Consider the following 21929-nt stretch of genomic DNA (forward strand, 5'->3'; position numbering starts at 1 on the left):
CACCACTTGTGTCAGTGAAATTATAAGGATCTCAGCTTCTGAGTATTACTACAATAATAACATATTGAGAGAGATTCTACAGCTGATTTTTGAGAGATTTCATGGGTTACATGATGTCAAAAACCCTTCCTTCGGTAAGAGGATTGAGATGGTAGAAGTGATGGCAAAAATCAGATCCTATTTTCTTTTGATTGATTTCAATTGCGATGATCTTATTCTTCAAATGTTTCAATGCTTCATAGCTTCTATCAACAAGGATCATGAATAAATTATATCCACTTGCATGCAAACCATTATGGTCCTAATCATTGATGAATGTAATGCTACTTCCCAACCCCTTATGTCTTTGTTGTTGGTTGTGTTGAGGCAAGAACATGATGTTTCTTCAGCTGCTTATGAGTTGGTCAGCAGTGTGATAAACTGAAACATTGCTTGGTTAATGAGAAGGTGGGTGAAGAGAAGTTCATAGCAGATCATTCAAATGGACAAGATGCCTTGACTCATGAGGACTATATGATAGAGGTTTAGGATGATTCTGTTGACATGGATGCAGCTAATATGGATGAGTTTGTGCATGTACAAAAGGACAAAACAGCTACCTTGGATCCTAGTTCGGATTCATTCAGTGATGACTCTAGTCTGATGACCTCCTTGTTGATTCTTGTGGAGCATATGATTGTGTTGAGTTCACTAATGTTCTTTCAGATGATGGGCATGTTGAAAGCAAATGTGATGATGATTCCTTATCTCATTCTAGTGATGTTAACATAGGTGGCTTTTGGTTTGACTGTCAAACCAAGCTTATGGAGAGGAATGGTTATGATCATAGTTTTCAAACTCTGTGTCTCCAAGTTGCCGAGTACTCTATTTTTTTTTTGCTCCGTGAGTTTTTACTAGTTAAACTCACAAATATTTATAGACACAAGAAAAACGTGGGTAAAAATGCCCATGCGGGTAAAATATTGGTTAAAACACGTTTTTCACACTTTGTTTTGCTATAAAATAATTCTATGCATTTTCTTTCTTCAGATCTCAATTTTTAATTTGATACATTTTGTAATTTAATTTTGTAAAAAAATATGTTTTTTTAAGAAATTTCAATTTTTAGTATTGTCTAAGTTGCCGAGTTTTTGCCAAGTTGAAATTTTTGGGCTTGCCGAGTACTCTCCGAGTCCGAGTCCGAGTCTACAAACTATGTTTATGATGATTTCGTAAAAGAAAATAACACTTTATGGCTAAAGTTTCAAATGAGCTCTCATCCTCCTTTTATAACTTTTTCTAGAGGGAATGACCAATTTCTAAAACAATAAATCCTTTTTTTTTCTCCAAAATGAACTTTTTGAAAAACAAATATTTTTTCACTGTGCAAAAAGGCCCCCAAGGTGAGGCATCCAACTTTGAAACACACATATAACACCTTTTTAATACATTAGTAGACCAAGTTGTCATTTTAATATTTCAATATTAGGCAACTTAAGTGAATAATTATTTTATTTTGCCCAAGCTGTGGAAAGCACTGAAATGATGTAGAAATCAAATTTTGATCATACCAACATGATACTAGAGTTGTAGGATGATGAACCAAGGCAACTGGCCGACATTCTAAAAATAACGAACTTCTCCAAGAAGTTTGGAGAGCTAAAATGCTAGAAATCAACTCTGAAAGCATCAAGTGGTTCCTCATCACGAGTTGAACTCATTGCCATGAATGAATACTTTTCTAAGTTGGACCTGTTGTCTCCAAGAACTTTAGAGTTCTCCCTTACATCACCAACTAGCCTATGGGAAAACTCAGAAAATGGTCTAATTGCCTCCAAACTGATTATGCTTGAGAAGGGGACATTACAAAACTTCTGTGGGAAATGGTGAATTTTTCTGACTAAATTAGGAATCAGATATTCAATTTTGTTATCTTCCATTTATGCAATTTTCAAAACAAGCATTTCAATTCCTTTGTGTTGAAAGTTGAAACCATATTATACCTCATGGATTTGTTTGACTCCTATGATATGCACATTGAATGGTCTGTAGTGCATATATGAGTTGAATATCTTGAAATTTATATTCATCAAGAACCTCTTTTCATGTTTTTTTTGTATTACTTAAGATATATTACTCCAATTGTCCTTAGTATGAAATTGCACATTATACTAACACATGCACACAAATTGGTTTGTAGTCTATTACCGGACAGATGTCTTTTGCAGAGGTTCTGTTCGGAGATTCCCAAAATGAATTTTCCAAGGAAGCAGTTGCAAGGGGGGTATCTCTTCACAAAGTAATTTTTCAATACCTTTATCAGTTCCATTTTTTATCATCACATAAGATCTCATGCATCCAAAAAGAAATCATCCTCCATACTTTTAGCACATGGCAGGTTTATTGACTCTTTTATTTACTGTTCTACTAGTGTTATCATTGTATTTAGATTCTTGATATATTGTATGCTCCTTGTGGAATTTCAGATGATCCGGCTGATAACATTAAGCATCAGTGGTGATGCCTACTTAAATTTCATGGGCAACGAATTTGGTCACCCTGGAGTATGTTGCTGATTCTCTATAATGCTATTCTGGTGCTGATAGTTTTTAATTTTTCATCCATTATTGAAGATTTTACTGCATCTTAATGCAGAAAGTTGAGTTTCCCAACCGGAGGAATAATTTCTCATTTGCCCATGCTTGTCGTCAATGGAATCTCCCTAGCGATGGAGGATTACATAATCAGCTACTTGCATTTGATCAGGTATAAAAATTTGATTAGGCTTATGCATACATAAGGCTGGTTGTAGACTGTTTTAATGTATTCCCTCTTACCAGACATCTTTTGATAAGTTCGAACTATTGAACTTTTTGCTGAAGTTAAAGCTGGGTAATTAAATTTTCTTGTTTAGAAGTTTGTTGAGGAATCTAGTCTTGCAGACATATCGTTGCACTGTTTCCTTGAGAAGATGTTCTACTTTTTGGAGTTGTGTTTGAGTAGCAAATATTTATATGTTACAGATTGCAGAGAGATACTAATTTGAAAATTTCAGTAACTTTTATTCATCCTTATTCTTTGGTTAGAATGGTTGTGTGTAGAACATCTTTGTCATTTTCTTTGATTCTTCTTTCACCATTCTAGGACATTATTATCTTTCTTTTAACCATTGAGGATGGAAACTAGAGAAATTGCTACGAATCAAAGACATCCAAATTGAACTTATTCATATAGCTACCTCTTCAGAAAACCATGTAACTATTTGAATTCTTGAAATTTGAGCAATTGTGATAACCCCCATGATATCACCTGCGGGGTTAAGGATATGGTAAAGGAATAAATTGAAATAAATAATCTAAAGGAAATATATTTAATTTATTTAATAAAGGGAAAGTTATTTAAATAGTTAAATGGAAAGGTATTTAAATATATTCTTGATATGTAATATCGAATATATTTAAAAGAAATGTATATATTTAAAATAAAAAAAAGAGAGGAAATTATACTCTTTTGAAATGTAATTAATATTTAATATATTAAAAAGAAATAATATATGAAATGCAATTAATATTTAATATATTAAAAAAGAAATAATATATTACACAATTAAAAATTAAAAGGAAATATGTTATGAAATACAATTAAACCCATCTTGTATAAGGGGGGGGGACGTAGGTATCCCGAACTTGCTGGGTACCTCCGCACGAAGTGGTGCGTAGGTAACCACAGCCTATGCTGCGGTTACCTCCGCACCCCTTCATGCGGAAGGGGGCCCGTGGGGACACAACCCCTCACAAACCATAAAGGGAGGCTGCGGTCAAACAAAAAGAAAAAGGCAGCAGACTATGGGGGAAAAAGGAAGGGAGCGGACTGCAGGGAAAAAGGGAGAGAGGTCAGCGGACAGCAAGGTAAGAACCCTGTCCTATATTAATTAAGGTGAAATATATGAAGGGTTTCCTTATTATTAATATTAATAAATAGGAATAAGGGTGAAGGCTCAATAATATTAATTAGTATGAATTAATGAACAATGGGAAATGTGTAAGTCCATTGATAAGTCATGTTCATAATTGTCTAGTAAGAATGTATACACATTGTAGGGTGTAGCATTCACTAGATATAAATAGGAAAAAGGTAATCTTGTAAATAATATACACATAAGTTGCATATCAAGAGGGACTTAGGAATACAAGGTATTTTAAGAAACATATTGCAAATATGAAAGATGAAAAGTAATGTTGACATATATATATATCTATAAGTTAATTATATAATGCATTAAGAGTTCATGTTAACATAAAGGAATATTTATGAACAAAAATGTAATGTAAATACAAGGCTTGGTTGGGTCAAACTTAACCAAGAAGGGAAGGATCGAGTCAATCCCCTTTGAGGACTTGGATGATGAAGGCATCGTCCAGGGCAAGTAAAGGCAAGGGTCTTCCTTGGCTGGCTTGGGTATAAGAGGTTATACTCAAGACAGGACTCAAAGGTCAGGCCGATCCCTTCTGAGGACTTGGATGGTGAAGGCATCATCCAAGGCAAGGAAAGGCAAGGGTCTTCCTTGGAGGGCTTGGGTGTAAGAGGTTACACCCAAGACAGGATTCGAATTCATCTTCGATTTCCTGGAGGGCTTGGAACCCTTGGTTCCAAGAAGGCGAGCCTCATAGCCGCCTAAGGACATAAATTTGTATGGCATTCGTATCCTTTTTATTAGATTAAAATTATGATTGTGTTAATTGAGCATTGAAGTTAGGTTGTAAATTTCGATTACTTACATATGTATATATATGTTTGTGGTGTTCTAACCATCTGTTTTGCAGGTTAATGATCTCTAAATAGTAGGGACTTTACAGCAACAAAATTGACAAGGCTTATTGTATTGTGATGTGAAAATTCAATTTCTATATGATGGTTAAATGTGCATTCCAGCCTAAGAAGAAAACCGTTCCCATCTCAAGGCATTTTAATGCTTACATCTAAATTTCCACCATTTTAAGAATGGTCCCCACTTTTGGACATTTTACTTCCAGGTTTGATATAATTAAGAAAAGAATGACATGCAACTTTATTTCTTTTGTGTATAGTAGACAATATAAACCCTAGAAATGGCATCATGAATGTCCAAGACCTCTCATTAAAAAATTGATAATTCAACTTCTAATAATTTGTCTTGAGATATTTTATAACTAATGGTAATAGTATTTTAGTCATTTCTATCAAGGTTAAGCCTTGTTATTATGTTGTCTTTTTGATAAATAGTAATATATTGATTATTGATATCAAGGGAATTCACAAAAGCCATTTTTGTGAACTGATCAAGACAGGTTAAAAGGAGCTCAACATTAGACCCTCTAGGACTTATTGCATACCATTCTAAGTGGTTATTCAGCTGACTATGTAAACAGTGTCATGCTTCAACACTGCGGTCCTATTACAAAAAGCATAACTGTTATAAAGATAATAGACAATATATGTTTCCAATTTCATGCTAGCCGTTGTTGGGGCCAAGGAGTTCTTTAGTTTTTGTCATGTCCCCTTTTCTAATGAAATTAATTCGGGACAAATTTAGGGGAAACATTTTTATAATAATGTTTTAAATTAGTCCTAGTAATATTATTTGAAAATATTGTAAAATGAAAATTATTATTATTAGCTAGATAAATTGAGCTACTTAGATGGGGCACATTAAGGCCTTTTGTATATTGGATTAAAATCAAAGTTCCACCGAGTTTCCTGATGAGGGGATGGGTTTCAGGCACAAGGGGACCAAGGGCCTAAGTTTGGGGATAGTGGGGGGGAGGGGCGGCGGTAATATACATATAGTACTTGAAAAACTAGTTATAAAAAGGTGTATAAGAATTACCTTTAAAATAACTTTGGCAAACCAATAAAATTGCAAAACTACAAATACTAAATATTAAATTCTTGAATACTACTAACATTTGACAAATGAAAATGTCAAATAGGAGGTTTTTGCTATATCCAAAATTTCATAAAGATGATTACAATGAGTAGCATGATATCAAAATAACAAAATGTAGTGAAGGGAGGCCTCTAATCATCCCCAAACTCCCCATCACTAGAACTATTGAACTCCACATGGTCAAGTTCCGCAAAACTAATACCAACCAGCCTTGCCTTTGAATTTGTAGCGTCCTCATCAACCTAGTTGGCTACTCTGGGTTCACATCCCATCGTGTTGTTTGATTCTCTTTGTACATAAGTATCTTGTAGCCAATGTGACAAAAAGCACTATGTACAACCACAAGCTTCTTTGGTCTCCTAGAGGTATGTTTGTTCCTCTTAAGAAAGCGGATGAAGCTATAGGTAGACTAGTTTCTCTCAATAGTTGAAGAACTAGAAACTTGAGATAGTAATCAAATGGCCAAAGTGGTAGCCAAAGAGTCCAGTCGATGGCAATTCCACGACAAAATTGGGTCCTCCTGTGCCATGGTTGCCATATTAATCTTGGCCCCCTCAGAATAACTCCTCAGAGTGGAAAATTTGGTCCACTTAGTGCGAATCGTGCTAGCATCTACAGGATCATACATCTTCTCAATGGTCCTAAAGAATCATGCCTTCACCTTAGCATCATGTATCGGTGTAACTCTACCAAGCGTAGCTGTGTACCATCGAGGATTCAATACATAGGCAGCCATGTGCAAGGGAGTGTTGATCTTCTCCCATTTTTGATGAATGATTGGCTGAATGTGCTCATTGTAGAATGCTAATGTGGGGTCTTTATCTCACACGATAGCTCTCATTTGGTCAAGCATAGAATCAATACACTCATACAACTCTCCAAGTTAGGTGCTATGCATCCCCATAGCTAATGACCTGGACAATTGGAGCAATTATGGAGACTATATATTTTGCATCACTCCAAAGCAAATCACTCTTCACTATATTCTTCACCTTCCTCCCCTGCTTTGTCTTGGGCTCAGCCCACCAATTCCAATCTGCTGTTATAACCATGAGTTGTAGCGACTCTTGCAACTCAATAATTCTCTACAAGAGAGTGAAATAGGATGCATATTTGGTCTCAACAGGTTTCAAGAACTCCTCCTTTGAGAAGCTCTCAAAGAGTGCATGTGAAGTGTGGTAGTTGCAGATAAACATCTGCACATCTCTAGCATCATTGACCACTGCTCTGATCTACTCAATGTTCCCCATGTCCTTGAGTGCATTATTCATGGCATACACACGACATGGAGTCCACCAAATATGCCCATAATCTGCCTCAACAAATTTTCCAGCAACTTTGCACACGTGTTGCATCTGTCACTATTTGGACCACATTTTGTGGCCCAACCTCATCAATAGCATCCTTGAGGACCTAAAATTGAAAATCAACATCTTTGCAATGTCCTGAACAATCAATTGCCTTAAGAAAATATGGACCCTTTGTACATGTAACCATGATATTGATGAGTAGATGATGCCTAATGTCTATCCACCCATCCATGACTATACTACATCCACTCTTGGCCCAATATTTCTTCATTTTCTCTATCAATACATTGATCTTGGAATACTTCTTATCCAAGATTGTGGTCCTCAATGTTGTCTCACCTGGTGGCACATATGATGGTCTTTCCCTTGCTACCATCAACATCATCTCCTTATGATAAGGAGATTGAGCTACGTGAAATGGAATGCCAAACTTGCCAATGGCATCATCTATATCATACTTCATCTACACATTCAACAAATCAAGTATAGGGTTACTTGTCAATTACCCTCTCCTGCCTGGGCACTTGAAGAACCTAGCATCACTCCTACTCTTGTTTGCAAAGTATGACTAGAACTCTATGGCTGGCTTATTGAACTTGTATCCTATAAGACAAAATAGTAGGCATAGGTGTAGTTGCACTATCATCAAAAACACCCCAAAGTTGTTTAACTCATCTTTGTATTTGAGGTTTGCTGCTTTCACCATAATAGAAGATATATCCACACATTTTCCTCAAATAAAAAGGTGTGCATTAACTCTAGTAATGCTGCGAAAAAATTCTAGATCACAAAAATAGCACTTCTACAACCTTGCGCCACCAGATGTCCCTAGCTTGTTTGGTAATTTTGTTGTAAACTATCTGAGAGGAGACTTATGATCAAAATGACCCCTAGCATACAAAACCAGTAATGTAGAGGGACACTATATACTTGCAGCTGCACTTGCCATGGAACTAGTTTGTGCTTCAGGTTTAGGCTCATCCCCATTCTCACCCACCTCAGCCTCAGGTGCATATTCAGATTCAATACTTTCACTATGAACCTCTACCTCATCCTCACTCATGCCATGAGAGCTCATTCTGACACTGCAATAAACAACATAAATTCAAATTTATAAGTTTCAGCCTAGGTTGACAAATTTGAAAATAAAATTTAAATTTCATTGTTGAATGTTGATGACAATATGAACAATGAACATTGCAATGAACCTATGAATATGCATTTGCAGCCATGTCTATGTAATTAAAAAAGAAAGTTGAAAATCACAAAAAATAAGCAATTAAAAATCAGTCATAGAATCCTACCTTGTGCTTTAAAAATCCTTCCAACTTGGTGTAGAATCCCTCTTCTTCCTCTTTTTCTTGCTCCTCCTTACCCCTTTTAGACTTGTGCTTCAATCACACTTCTCATGTCTCTTACACTTGTAGATCCTCTTCAACCTAGCTGATAACTGAAATTGTGAGTGAATATGAGGATTTTTTAGTGTTTATTAGATCTTAGAGGGCATGGAGGGGCCCACTTGCCATTAGGGTTCAGCCCTTGGCACAGTAAACAAGACAAAAAGCTTTTTTAATTTAAAATTGTTTTTTGTCTGCCCAAGGACGGGAAACGCCTAGGCATCGCTAGGACTGTCCCAGAGATGTCTCGACGTCTGTGTCATCCCCGAGCAATCCTTGACATCTTGATAGTGGTGGTAGTTGGGTGGGGAGACGTCCCTATCCCCTCCTTGTGTCTCGAGGACGTCCCGTCCCCGAAACAATAGGAAAAAAGGGGGGATGCATCCCCATATTTCATTGATTAAAATGTTTTTAACACTTTTGGAGAGAAAAGAGAATTCAAAATTAAGGTACCAGAATGGAGTCTATAAAAGAGAGGCAAATCACTCAAAGCGGGATCATCCAAGTTATGAAATCAATTTCATTCTTTCTTATCTTGAGCATTTGTGTTCATCTCGTGCAATTGAGGATAAAAATCCTTTGAGTGTGGACAGGAGGACAAAAACCCTCTTGTCCTTTGAGGTAGTTTCACCTAGGAATTGCACTTGTGCTAAGAATATTACAATTTGAATTCAATTTTTAGTTTGGAGTGCTTTCAGTAAGTTCAGCATACTAGGAGTTTAGTATGATATGTTTATTTCAGTTTGGTGTGTTTCAGTGCTATAGTTCGATGAATTGTGTTTGGTGTTGTTACAATACTGCCACTATACTTCCTTTCATGTGTGTTAGCAATGTGGTCATGAGTTTCTAATCATAATCTTTTTCACCGTGTATAAAACAATTTGTGTTGGCCATCTTTTGTTTCCATTGATCCAATATCCATGGTTTCAAGGCCTTGGTTCAAAGGGTAGGATCCCATGGATTTGTAGATAATATCCCATTCTTTGGGAAAGAAAAGCGTATTAGCCATTTCTTCTAGAGGAAATTGTATTATTAGATGGCTGTCCATTTTGACTAGTTTTACAATACTTGAACTTGCTTCAAACTCAACAAGTTGATTTTTGACATAGACTTGAACTTAGTGCCCAAACTTGGCCAAGACTCAACAAATTGAAAAAAAACTATGAAATATAGATATTTTTAAGGATTAAAAATGTTTTTCATGCACCCTTTAATAAACAAACTTTAAGGACACAATAAACTAATTAAATAGAAGCTACTTTGATCACATACAAAAGTATACATCAATCATGAGTATAAAAACCATGATATCTACTTATGTCTCAATGACACTAATATCCAAGGGGTTTTCTTGTGCTCTATCCTCCTTTGTCTCTTGATCCATCACATCAACACATTCAAGGGATCTATCAGTGGATTAACCTCGTCTAGAGTGTGTTGACGTGTCTAAAGTCGCATCACTGCAAACTCTATCCGGCCAACGCAGAATAGAATGTACTCGCTGAGTATCCTATCCTCTCTTGAGATAAGGAAATCCCTAATGCTGTTTTTGCGTTTGATCAAAGGGGATAACCTCAAGGTTTCGATTGTCAGGTCTTGACGACGGGATTGCTCAGTGGTTTGATGTGTTTTGCTGGAAACACAAAGGGGACTTACGGTGATATGGATAATTGCTGGATGAGTTCCCTAAAACTTTAACAGTCTTGTTATCGATTGGTTTCAGTTGCATGATACTGTTTCAGCAGGAGTGCAAATTCTTCTTGGTAAAAAAATGGAAAAAAGGGATAGGGGAAGAGAGGTACAGAAAGTCTAACTAACTAAGATAGCATATTCAAGAAAAGCAGACAGACACCTCCAAATAACTAGATTAAACACTATCACCCATTTAAGCATAATACTTGTATGAATCGAGTGTGATCTTCAAGGAAAATAGAGTTTTCATGCTATTAAACACAACTTCAGATTTTTAACATTCATTCAATGAGTATTCAATAACCAAACTAAGCACATGAGATGGTTCAGATTAACCATGCAAAAGGAATGACAGTCAGTCAATCCCAAATGGTATGAACAGCGAGGATTCTATCAGATGTTTGTCTAGAAAATGCTATAGAAATGAAAGGAACATAATAGAATAATTCAAATTGGTGAAGAAGGAGACCGTGCACTTACAATGAAATTGGAACAATCATAATTTTGCATTAATAGCCTATGTAAATTTCGCAAGAGCTTCAACAACAATCCATGAACTTTTTACAAAATGAGGGAAAACCAGTCCCTTTAAATAGGCTTCAAAAATAGATGAATGGCCAAGATCTAATCTAAACAAGTGGCCCAGATTCATCCCTACAAAAGGTATCCATACCCATAAATGGAGGGTAAATATCAGCAACTACCCCAAAGGGAGTAATAACTACCTAAAAAGGTAATTAAAACTTATCCAAAATAATTCAAAAAGTGCACATACACAAAGTTTTAAGTTTACAGTTGACTTGGAAGTCAAATATGACCCTTTGGCCAAAAAGTGCACTTTTCAAATTCTTAAAAGGAAAAAATGCATTCTAAGAAAGCACTTTTTCTTTTCCAGTTTCATATCCTTTTACCAAAAATTGATCCTCTCCATGCAAATATTCTTGCCAAAGGTCTCGACCTGCTGCACGTTCTTCACGAACATACTTCTGGAACGTGATGCACAATTGGAACAACAAACTGATCTGAGGCATAGGGGGATGATGAATTTTATATTGCATGCTCTCTAGATAATGATCTATATGTTTCAAACAATCCTGCCAGCTAGACCGATTAGCCTCAAAACTCAAAAGATCAGAATGTAATTTGCTAGCAAAATCTAGGTCCTCTGTAGAGTAGGTGATCTTATCTATTTTTAATCTATCCTCCCAGTCTGGATGGATTATGGGATCGGACAGACTATTTTGCCAACCCAAAACCATGGATCGGAGGATTATTCCACCAAGGTCCCTTGTGTTCTACAAAATTTCCTCGCATGTCTCTTTCTCTTTGTTAATGATGGCCTTTGTGTCATTCTTCATGTTGATGGTCCAGTACCATTCTTTAAAAATGTTGATGTTGTGGGGGTCCAAGATGTCGGACAATGTAGGAATCTGTGGATGGGTCCAGAAAAGAGTCGTCATGAGGGGGAGAGTTGTAGTAACGGCTTCATGAATTATGAGGCATTCCCGCTTCATCTCGTACAATTTGACCAAAACTGTTTCTCACTAGTGGGCCATTTTCTTTACATCCTTAATGATTAGCTCCCCCCTCTCCTTAAGACTTCGAATCCATTCCCTAATAGCTTTGGCAGTATCCCGTACTCCTTCAAATTTTGTCGTGGTCCTCTGTGCCAATTGTAATGTCCCTACTAGGCAGGGATCACTATCCTGCAAAATAGACTGTTAGAATACAATAGACATTTATATATATATGTAATCTAAATTGCAATCGAAATTTAAAACACTTAATTAACATAATCGTAATTTTAATCTAATAAAAAGGATGCGAATGCCATACAAAGTATGCCCTTAGGCAGCCATGAAGCTCGCCTTCTTGGAACCCATCTTGGTTCCAAGCCCTCCAGGAAATTGAAGGTGAATTCGACTCCTGTCTTGAATGTAATTTCTTACAACCAAGCCCTTCAGGAAATCGAAGGTTATCTCGATTCCTGTCTTGGGTGTAACCTCTTATGCCCAAGCCCTCCAAGGAAGACCATGTGTCATTCCTTGCCTTGGGTGATGCATCCCATCACCCAAGTCCTCGGAGTGGATCGGCCAGATCCAACTCCTCTTGATTGAACTTAATCAACCAAGCCCTACATATGCATATCAATAATCAGTATATATACTGCCCTAGGGATTTCATAATCCCTTCCTTAGACTAAGGGAGTTTCCTCCCTATAGCCTCCAACATGGGTTTACATTTGTATTTATAATGCATTTCGATGATTTAGACCTATTTTATTTCCTAATCTTCATTTTATGTTAACATGTATTCCTAATGTGTTCTTTAACATATATACATATTAAATGTATACTATCATTGTTGACATATGCATTACACCTTCCTTGATAACATCTTTATTCCTTAATCATTCCCTATGTGCAGATTAGTATATTAAATACTTGCCTTCCTTAGTGCACATATGTTTTAACCTTTATATATTCTTACCAATGTTCAATGAAATATACATTACTTAATATTAACATCTTTAATTATGATATTTAATTAAGACTTAATGAAACATATATTAGTTATCATACTTAATTAATGCTTAGTGAAATATGTATTAATTAATATATTGATCTGCACTAATATACTAATTATTCATATTGTATCATACCTTACCTCTTACCTGCTGGTCCGCGAAGGTTTGCTCCTGCTTGCTTTCCCGTGCCTCCTTTCTCCCTTCCCTTGTGGTGGCTGCTTCCTTTTTAGAGCCTCGTGAAGGGCTGTAACCCTTAACGATGCCCTTCCGCACCAAGGGGTGCGGTGGTAACCGTAGACCAGGCTGCGATTACCTTCGCACCTCTTGGTGCGGGGGAATCGGTGGGGGGGGGGTTTATTAGTGTTTGCTTTTAGTTTTAAATATATAATAATATATTAAGGTTTGCTCTTTTTAATATATATTAAATATAATACTTCCTTTATTTAAAATAATAATATAATACTTCTTTATTATATGTGTATATTAAACATATGACATTTTAAATAATGTATTTCCTCTATATAATATAATCTTATTTACTTGATCCATACCTTACATCAGGTGCTAATGCGGGGTTATCACACCAATGCTGTCGGGAGAATGTGGGATTCGGGGGCATTATGCAATGGTCTTAGGAGTTGATCAATGTATCCCTTGGCCTACTTAGCATGAACTCGATACATGTTCTTTTCAGCTGTTATCTCTTCGAGTTGTTTGAGCATGTTTTGTACGGAATCCTTGAATTCCTCCCTTTCCTGTTCCTTAGTGGCTCGTCCGATGGGGATAGTCGTGATGCTATAATCAGCCAGTGTAATCTGATCTGTTGGCTTGTCTACAGGCGGGGTGGAGATATGAAGGGTACGGTTCCTTTTCTCATCTTTGGTTATTCTGGAATATGCCTTGGGCTTTTTCTTCCCCTTGGCCTTGGCTTGGTCTATGCGTGAGAAGATGTCCTCCAAATCGATGGGTGGCTTGGTGGCGGCCTTGCGCTGAGCTCGAGCAATTAACCATTCTTGAGGTACAGTCTGGGCTGATGCTTTGGTTAAATTGGCACTCTGTTCTTTAGTGTTTTCAGCCAGCTCATCGCATATTTGCAGCTGTTCAGTTACAGGAGTAGAGGAAGTGTCAAGTTCCTTGCTCGTAGCCGAATACTCTCCCACTTCACTGAACAACTGCCTAGTATTTTCGTGTGATGGTTGTTCTTCAGTCTTTTCAGGCTCGCGGGTATCATCTGTCCTTTGCTCTCCTTCAACAGTGGAGTCATCCTTGGTAGTATTATGGAGCAGCAATTCAATCCCCTGAGTGGGTTCATGCAATTCAATCCCCTGAGTGGATGGAATCTCTCCTTCCTCAACTTGATTATCAGGTTCGGCTGATTCAACGGCTCTTAGTTCAGCATCTAGCACGTCAGGTGCAGGAGGATCATCAGCTCTAAATGCGTCAATATCACTCTGGGAAGGTGGAGCAGGTATATAATCTAGTTCAACTACATCATCAGACGAACTAGGGTTCTTTGATGTTGAAGTGACCTCTGGTCTCCTAATGGGGATCTTTTCCCTTCTTGTTCTTTTGGATGTCCGAGTTCCTCTGCTAGCCTTAGCCTTCTTCCTTTTTTCAGGGTTTTCAACCTCTTCCTTTGGTGCACTGGATGTTCCGTCATCTTCGGAGGACTGAGAATCAAGGTTACCCATCAAGTGGTAGGTGAACTGGACTCCCTCATGAATCAGTCGCTCAATTTGCTGGTGCAACCACTAGTCAGTATATCTTCCTGGGGCTACCATAACCACCTCGAAATCAGTGATTGGATCTTGCGACCAATCGATGCCTGGCAAAAGATGTCTTACCGCCTCAAATTCCCGGACCTGTAGGCAATTTCCTGAATCAGTTTGTTGATCTGGGATCCGACAGTATTCATAGTCGCATTTGCTGCATACTCAACCTCTAATATTCGCGCCTTCGGACCTCATAATCATCAGAGCAGTTCTTCCAATAATCTTCAACTGATTCTTTTGCTCTGTATCGCTTGCGATAGGCTCTCTTTGCCAGATTGCCGTGATCAAAGCATATCCTTGGAAAATGCTCTTGTAGGCCGTAGGAGGCTAGTTTTGCAAAGGATTCCTCTGCCTGGGCTGGGTTCTTTAGATGGACATCAAGGTTACCTAAAATCATAGGAAATGCGAATCCGGACTTCTTCCTGTCTCTGAGTAAACTGCTCGCCAGGCACGACTGCCTTGCGACTTCCAGGAGAACTATCTTGTCGGTTGGGTATCGTGGAAGACGGAAAGGAGTACCCTCAAAGCCAGCTATCCGGATGTAGGAGAACCTCAGGAACTAGATGAACCAGGCCCAATACCTCTGTACTAGAATAGTAGCTTGCTCTAAGAGCCTTGTGTAGTCCTCCCTGCATTAGCCTGACCAGGCGCATTGTGAAGGCGTCATTGACGTGCTCATACTGACCAACTGCGTAGGCAGGGCTCTTCTTTTCCCTTTGAGCTATGTCCTGATAGTGTAGCTGCTGATAACAATCGTATACCTTCACCATATCAGGCCCATTCCCAATCTCACCCTTCATGATTAAACCTGGCAGTGGCTGGTTTTTGGCAAACATGTAGACTAAATATGATGTCATAGTGAAGTACTTCTTTGCCTCAAGTTCGATCAGTTGGGTGTGGATGTTGTCGCTTATAATCTGGACCCAGTCAAACTTGGATTTCCCAATGAAGACCTGTTTTGTAAAGTAGAACATCCATTCCTCAAAGTAGTTGGATTGGGGAAGTCCCATAATCCTGCTGAGCAATGTGACCATGTCCCCATGCTCGTTGTGAAAGTTGCTTCTAGGGGTCTTTTTCCCGATCCTAATGCTTGGAGGTCTTCTCTCCTTGTACCATTCTTCATTTATCAGTGTTCTGCATCTGGTGGGGTTCATATCATACGCCCCCTGCGCTTCATCTATAGTTGTTGCTATGGGGCTGTTCGGGAAGGGAATGTCAAATGCGTCTCCAATGGCTTCAGGAGTGAAGTTAGCGAGGACCATGTTCTCGAGGAGCACTAATCTGGAGTTTGGTTGGTAGTGCCGGGCAGCCTCTACTACTAGTTCATAGTTTTGCACTGCCGGGGGAAATCCTGCTGCCTGGGCAATGCCACTTTCCATCATCCACCTAGGCTTGCCATAGGCATTAGGGGAGAAAACTCGGTTTTTGAAATCTTGAATATCAATATGGCCCAGGTCAGTATCACTGACATTTTCCCACACACTCTGAACTTTTGATTCCCTCAGTCCCCCTCTCTAATACTGATACTTCATCTTTTCAACTCTGCGAGGGATATCTGATTTGGACACTCGTGTTGTCTTGGCTACAACGGGTGTCTTCGATGATTCTACTGCCGATTTAGGCATTTATCCTGCACAGTCGGATGTAGATTACGAGGCGATATAAAGGAAGTAAAGCGGGTTAGATAAAGGATATGCCAACATACAAGGATCAATTTGAAAACCAAATTCAAAGGACAGTATGACACTTTTAGCTAAAAAGCTTAATTGATTTAAACATGGATATTTATGAAGCTTTTCGATTGCGAATTTATACTTAGTCATTTTAGGATCAATTTTCAAAATGGATGATGCTTTAAAATTTTCCTAAGTCTGAAAATGCATTTTCTAGCTGATTCCTAGGAACAGACTCTGTTTTCAATTGCTCCTGACGTCCTATAAGCGAAAAAAAGATGCAATTTTAAGATTTAATCAATTTAAGTCATTTTGCACAGACAGCTATCCGATTTTGCATATATTTCGAATGATTTCAAGAGAGGTGAAGCACACTTACCTGGCGAAAATGAATGGCGTGGATCCGCACGACTTGCAAATTTGAATGGGAGAGTTCTGCAATTTGAATTTTAATGGTTAACTCCCTATTTCAAATTTTCGCGCCTAAAATTTGGAGAGAGAAATGCAGTTTTAGGAACCTAGACTTAGCAATTTTTTTACCTAGGTTGGAATGGCGATTTTACCTCTATTGCAAGCTCTTATTTTGCAATTTTTTAATGGCAAACTTCGAGAGTTTGGGATGTTTGACAAACTTTGACCTCTGCGTTTTCCTTTTCTCTATGGCGTCTTGGGCGTTTTACTCTCTCAGCAAACAAACCTTCATAATCCTCTGTTTTACTATGGCGTCTTGGCGAAAACTCTTGAAAACCCTCTTATAGCGCACGATATGCCAAACTTCGGGATCTCTAGGCCTTTTGCAAAGCTTTGAAATCGCGATTTTCAAATGGATGTTGAACTTCGGCGAATGAGGGGTTTTAAAACTTACAACTTTAGAGCATCACAATTTCGCTTTCAGACGTTGAGAATGGGGTCTGCAGCGTTTTATACTTCGCAAGGTTTACAAACTTCGTGTGATCACATTGCATGCGAATTTCGGGATATGCCAGGGGGTTTACAAACTTATAGTTTTTGCACCTTACCTTGCCTTGGTCGCCGAACTTCGGTGATTCTATGCTTTTTGATAAACTTCGCGACTTTGATGTGTTTTGTGCTGTTAGTTGCCGAACTTCGGTGTTTGAAAGCATAGTTGAAAATCTTGGACTCACCTCGGACTCGGCAAACCAAAAATTTGGACTCGGACTTGGACTCGTGAAAGACTCGTGAAAGACTCGGCAAGAAGAAAAACTGTAGTTTTACAAAAAAACATAAAGAAATTTATGCATTTAGAGAGCATAAGAGCCATAATTGAAACATTACACATGTCATAAACTCGTAGTTTCAAACTTTCAACTCTAAAATGTATAATACCAAGATTTATTCAATGCTAATTATGCTATTATATGGAGCCTAATCAGACTCGGAGGTTAAATTTTCCCTACTTCCATCGGCTCAGTTTCCCCCTATATTTTTCGATGGGGGTTTGGGGGTAGCGCCCCCAAGTTGGGGTCAAGGGGCAACACCCCGTGAGGCCAAAAATACTTTTATTATTTTATAAAGGCGTCGGGTGTTATTTTTCACTCCCTCAGTTATGCCAAACGAAGGCAAATTTTGGGTCGCGCGAGTCCATGCAAAAGACTCGCGAGTCCATGCAAAAGACTCGCGCAAGTCCTTGCAAAAGACTTGCGAGTCTTTCAGATGGACTTGCCAGGACTCGCCTCGCGAGTCCTTGGCGAGTCGACTCGTGGCTCCCATGGACTCGCGAGTCCGTGGCGAGTCCACGAGTTTTAAAACTATAGAACTTAAGATTTTTCAACCAAAGGGGTAGATCAACTATTTTCATCTCACTTGCAATCGGGTTTTTAAATCCCGAATGCAAGCAAAGAGGGAAAATGGGGAAAGATAATGCAATTCACAAATTGCTTTGCAAATTTGGAACAAAGGAGAAAATCTCTCACAAAACCGATTTTAGGCAAGAGCAAAACAAAACTAACATATATACAAATTGACCAAGGAAACAAAAACAAGAAAAGAAAACAAGAAAAAGAGAAGAGAACATACCTTGATCAATCAAAACGACCTTCCAAGAATAAGAAGCAATCCTTGAAAGAAGAGAAAGAATCTCTTAAATAGACAACAAACCAAACTCCAAACCCTAGCCACGTTTTTGGAAAAACGCCATATGGAGCAAAACATCTATCAAAAGCATGAAGAATTGGTCAAACAAAGCATCCAACCTCCATGCCTAGGCAAGACAAACCAAAATGATTTGGGAGAGACAAGATTCGTGGCACTTGAATGAGGCAAATCGTGGTATTTTAAAAACACGTGTTTGCTGTCAAAATGCCATAAAACCAGCAACGTCTTCCAAATGGCATGAAAGGAGTTTAAAGATGCATGGGAATAGCAATGAAACCTAAACGCCTTCTTCCTCCTTGAACCTCTCCACAAAAATCATTGGAAATCTTCAACAAAATCCACCTCTATACCCGGTCAGGTTCTTGAGGAAGAATATCAAGTTTAAAATTGCAAAGAACAAAGAAATCGGGTTTTTAAACCCATTTGCAAGTTAAAAATGTTCACTTTTCATGCAGAAGGCAAAATCGGGCTTGTGAGAGCAAACTACAAGTTAAAAATACTTGTAATAGGGAAATAAAACTCCCTTTACAAGTTTTTTAAACAACTCAACAAAAGACGAGTAAAGGAAAAATAAAATTCCTTTTACAAGTCACAAAAATAACTTAAAAATAAAACATGTAATAAGGAAATAAAATCTCTATTACAACTTAAAGTGACTTTATAACACTTGTAATGGAGGAGAAAAACCCCCACCATAACTTAAAATCACTTAAATGGAACATTTTAAATGAAATACAAGTTTTGTTTTAACTTTATAATTTATAGTTCACTTGTAATATGTTCAAAAAGATCCTACAATGACTTAAAAAGCCAAAAAGCAACAAGGGGGAAATAAAAAGTAAGTTACAAGTCTATTTTTCATAAAGTGCACTTGTAATTAACTTAAAATTTCCGTACAACACTAAAACAAAGGAAAACATAAAACTTGCAACTTAAGGAAAATTTCCCACTTGCAGTCATGGAGGAAAAACCCGAAATTGAAAGAAAAACAAAGCAAATGAACACAAAAAGCGATGAAATTCGAAACGTGGTTTGAGGATGGACTGAGGATTAGTCCATTCCAGGGGTAAGGCAAAATTTTGCCTCGATAAGTGTGCCATAGAGTAAAATTTTCATTTTTAGACAAAAAATTTATGTAATAGTCCATCATTTTTGAAACAAAAATGAGGACAACAGGTTGCACCATCATTGTTGACGGTTGGACAAATAGGAAAAATAGAACACTATTGATTTTTTCTTTTTGCTTCCTTTGGTGACTATACTTCTTAGAAGCAACTAATTTACTGATCAAGATTTCTAATTTTTCCTTTACTAAACCACTGTTATCATTTCCTTCTCAAGTGTTACAATGTTCTTGAATTCAACTAATGCTTCAGGAAACACAAAAAATGTTGAATTATTTTGTAAGGCTTTGGAGGGACTTAGCCAAGATGAATGATGAGGAAATAGCAATAGATAATGCAACAAACTATGTTGGTGCAAGTAGGCTTCTCCTAAATAGGCACTCATCCTTATTTTGGACTCCTTGTGTTGTTCATTGTCTTAACTTGATATTGTGGAATCTTGGCATGATTTCATGGGTCAAAGCATGTGTGGAGCATATTAAAAATATTTGTAAATACATATACAATCACACCTAAGTCCTCAACATAATGAAAAAAATTCACGAACAAGGAGTTGGGTCAATCCAAAAGAACCTAGTTTTCAAAATTTCTATCATGTTGCAATCCTTGCTTTAGTCAAAGGCAACTCTGAGGTGCATGTTCGTTAGTAAGGACTGGTCTACATCATCATAAGCTAGGACCAATGCAAGAATTGATGTGGTTGATTGGATTTTATATGAAAAACAAAACCTTCTAGCCAAAGAGATCATAAAGGTAAATTTTCACTATATTTTTGTTCGTTTTTGTCGTATTTCTGTTTTATTTTCTTTTTTTGGTTCACACTTATGTTAATGTTTCACAGTAATTGAAACGCATAGAGCCTTTAGTTGTTATTTTATATGAGTTATTGATGAAGAGAAGCCCATAAAAAGCTACATATACCGAGGCATGAATAGATTGAAAGAGGCCATTAGATCCATTCATGATATGGTTTAGAACAAGTGTCATCCCATATGAGACATCATTGATCAACAATGGAACCTTCAACTTCACAAGCCCTTATAGTTAATTGTTTTCTAAATCTGACATTCTAGTTCGACCCAAATTTCAAGGCCAATGAGGAGGTCTTGAGTGGGCTCTACATGGTCATAGAGTGGATGGCACTTGATCCTTAGGTTCGAGTGAAAATAATGGTTGAGATTGAGATCTTTAGACTTGCACAAGGAGATCTCTTTGCATGAGAGATATGCAAGACAACTTGAATGAATTAAAGGCATAATTTAAGTTTAAAAACTGATTTTTTAATATTTTTTACTTTAATATTTAAATTCAATGTTACACAATGAGATTGATTTTTTCTCATTTCAAATGAATGTTAGAAAAGATTTGGTGCTAAGGTGCCAAATCTTTAGAGGGTTGCAATTCATATCTTGAGCCAATGTGATATCCCCAACCAAACGAGAACTCTGGAGTGCAGCATATCACCATGGATCACATCAGATCAGTACTGTTGTTAAGTTACAGGCAGCAACATCCTTGTACTTGATGGCAAGGAAGCAAACCAGCATCTAATCGACAACATTATGAAGATTGGTTATGGCTCTAAGATAATGATTAGAAGAATCAGTGATAACAATGCTCAAAGAAGATCAAAGGAAGACTCAAAGAACTAAGCAATAGTCAACCAGCATGATGATAATCAGACTAAAGATGTCATTGTCCTTATCAGCACATTGACCCAATGTTATCAAGAAACCTCCAGCCAGATCAAGATACGCCTCCTTAGAATCAATGATAAAGATATCAAGTGCGATATGATATGCAGATCGCATCATTAACACTAATTGTCCTTCGATCTCAATCATATTCCAAGTTCAAAGTACATCAATGTATAATGAAGTTAACTAATCCAATTAAGAGAAAAACAATCCTTAATGGTGCGATTTGAATAACAAAACCAATCGATCATAAATCTTGTGTTATGAAGAGGCACAATTAAGGATAATAAAAAAAGAAAGCAATCATTATTCCTTAATAAATCTCCATTCATTAAATACTTGAAATGATGCGATTAACTTGTAGGAAGAGTCCCGAACAAAAAGGGACATGTCCAATTCGGGTAAAGAGATGCCACCACTCCCTATCGGGAGATATTTAATAAAAACCAAACTCAAATCAAAGGGCATCGAATTGGAAGCATTTAACTCTTATCCATATATTAGATCTGCTCATTTGAGCATCGGCCTATTTGGCTAAACCAGTTGCAGGGCATCGGCATAAGCAGCGGGAGGAAGGGATATCATAATCCTTTATCCATCCACAAGCCAATTGAGGGAATCGGATTGACCGAGCATTCCGGAGAAAGATCTCCCATGGGCTAGGGGTGAACGTTTTGCAGCGACTCCAGTAACCGACATTATTGGGTGAGGCTGAGT

General features: G+C 37.6%; 1 protein-coding gene across 5 annotated transcripts in view; it reads left to right on the top strand.

Annotated features, from left to right (window-relative positions):
* The window catches only part of LOC131069836 (1,4-alpha-glucan-branching enzyme 3, chloroplastic/amyloplastic), a 296891-nt gene that overhangs the window by 199582 nt on the left and 75380 nt on the right, over window positions 1–21929 (top strand). For all 5 annotated transcript variants that reach the window (XR_009112229.2, XR_009112228.2, XM_058005412.2 and 2 more), the window contains 3 exons: window positions 2180–2278; window positions 2466–2543; window positions 2635–2745. Coding sequence is in view for 3 of the 5 variants with exons in the window: in XM_058005412.2 (XP_057861395.2) it covers window positions 2180–2278; window positions 2466–2543; window positions 2635–2745 (288 nt within the window). In the remaining 2 variants the exon portion in view is untranslated. The remainder of the gene's footprint in view (window positions 1–2179; window positions 2279–2465; window positions 2544–2634; window positions 2746–21929) is intronic.

This window comes from Cryptomeria japonica, chromosome 6 (assembly GCF_030272615.1).
Source record: "Cryptomeria japonica chromosome 6, Sugi_1.0, whole genome shotgun sequence".
Lineage (NCBI taxonomy): Eukaryota > Viridiplantae > Streptophyta > Pinopsida > Cupressales > Cupressaceae > Cryptomeria > Cryptomeria japonica.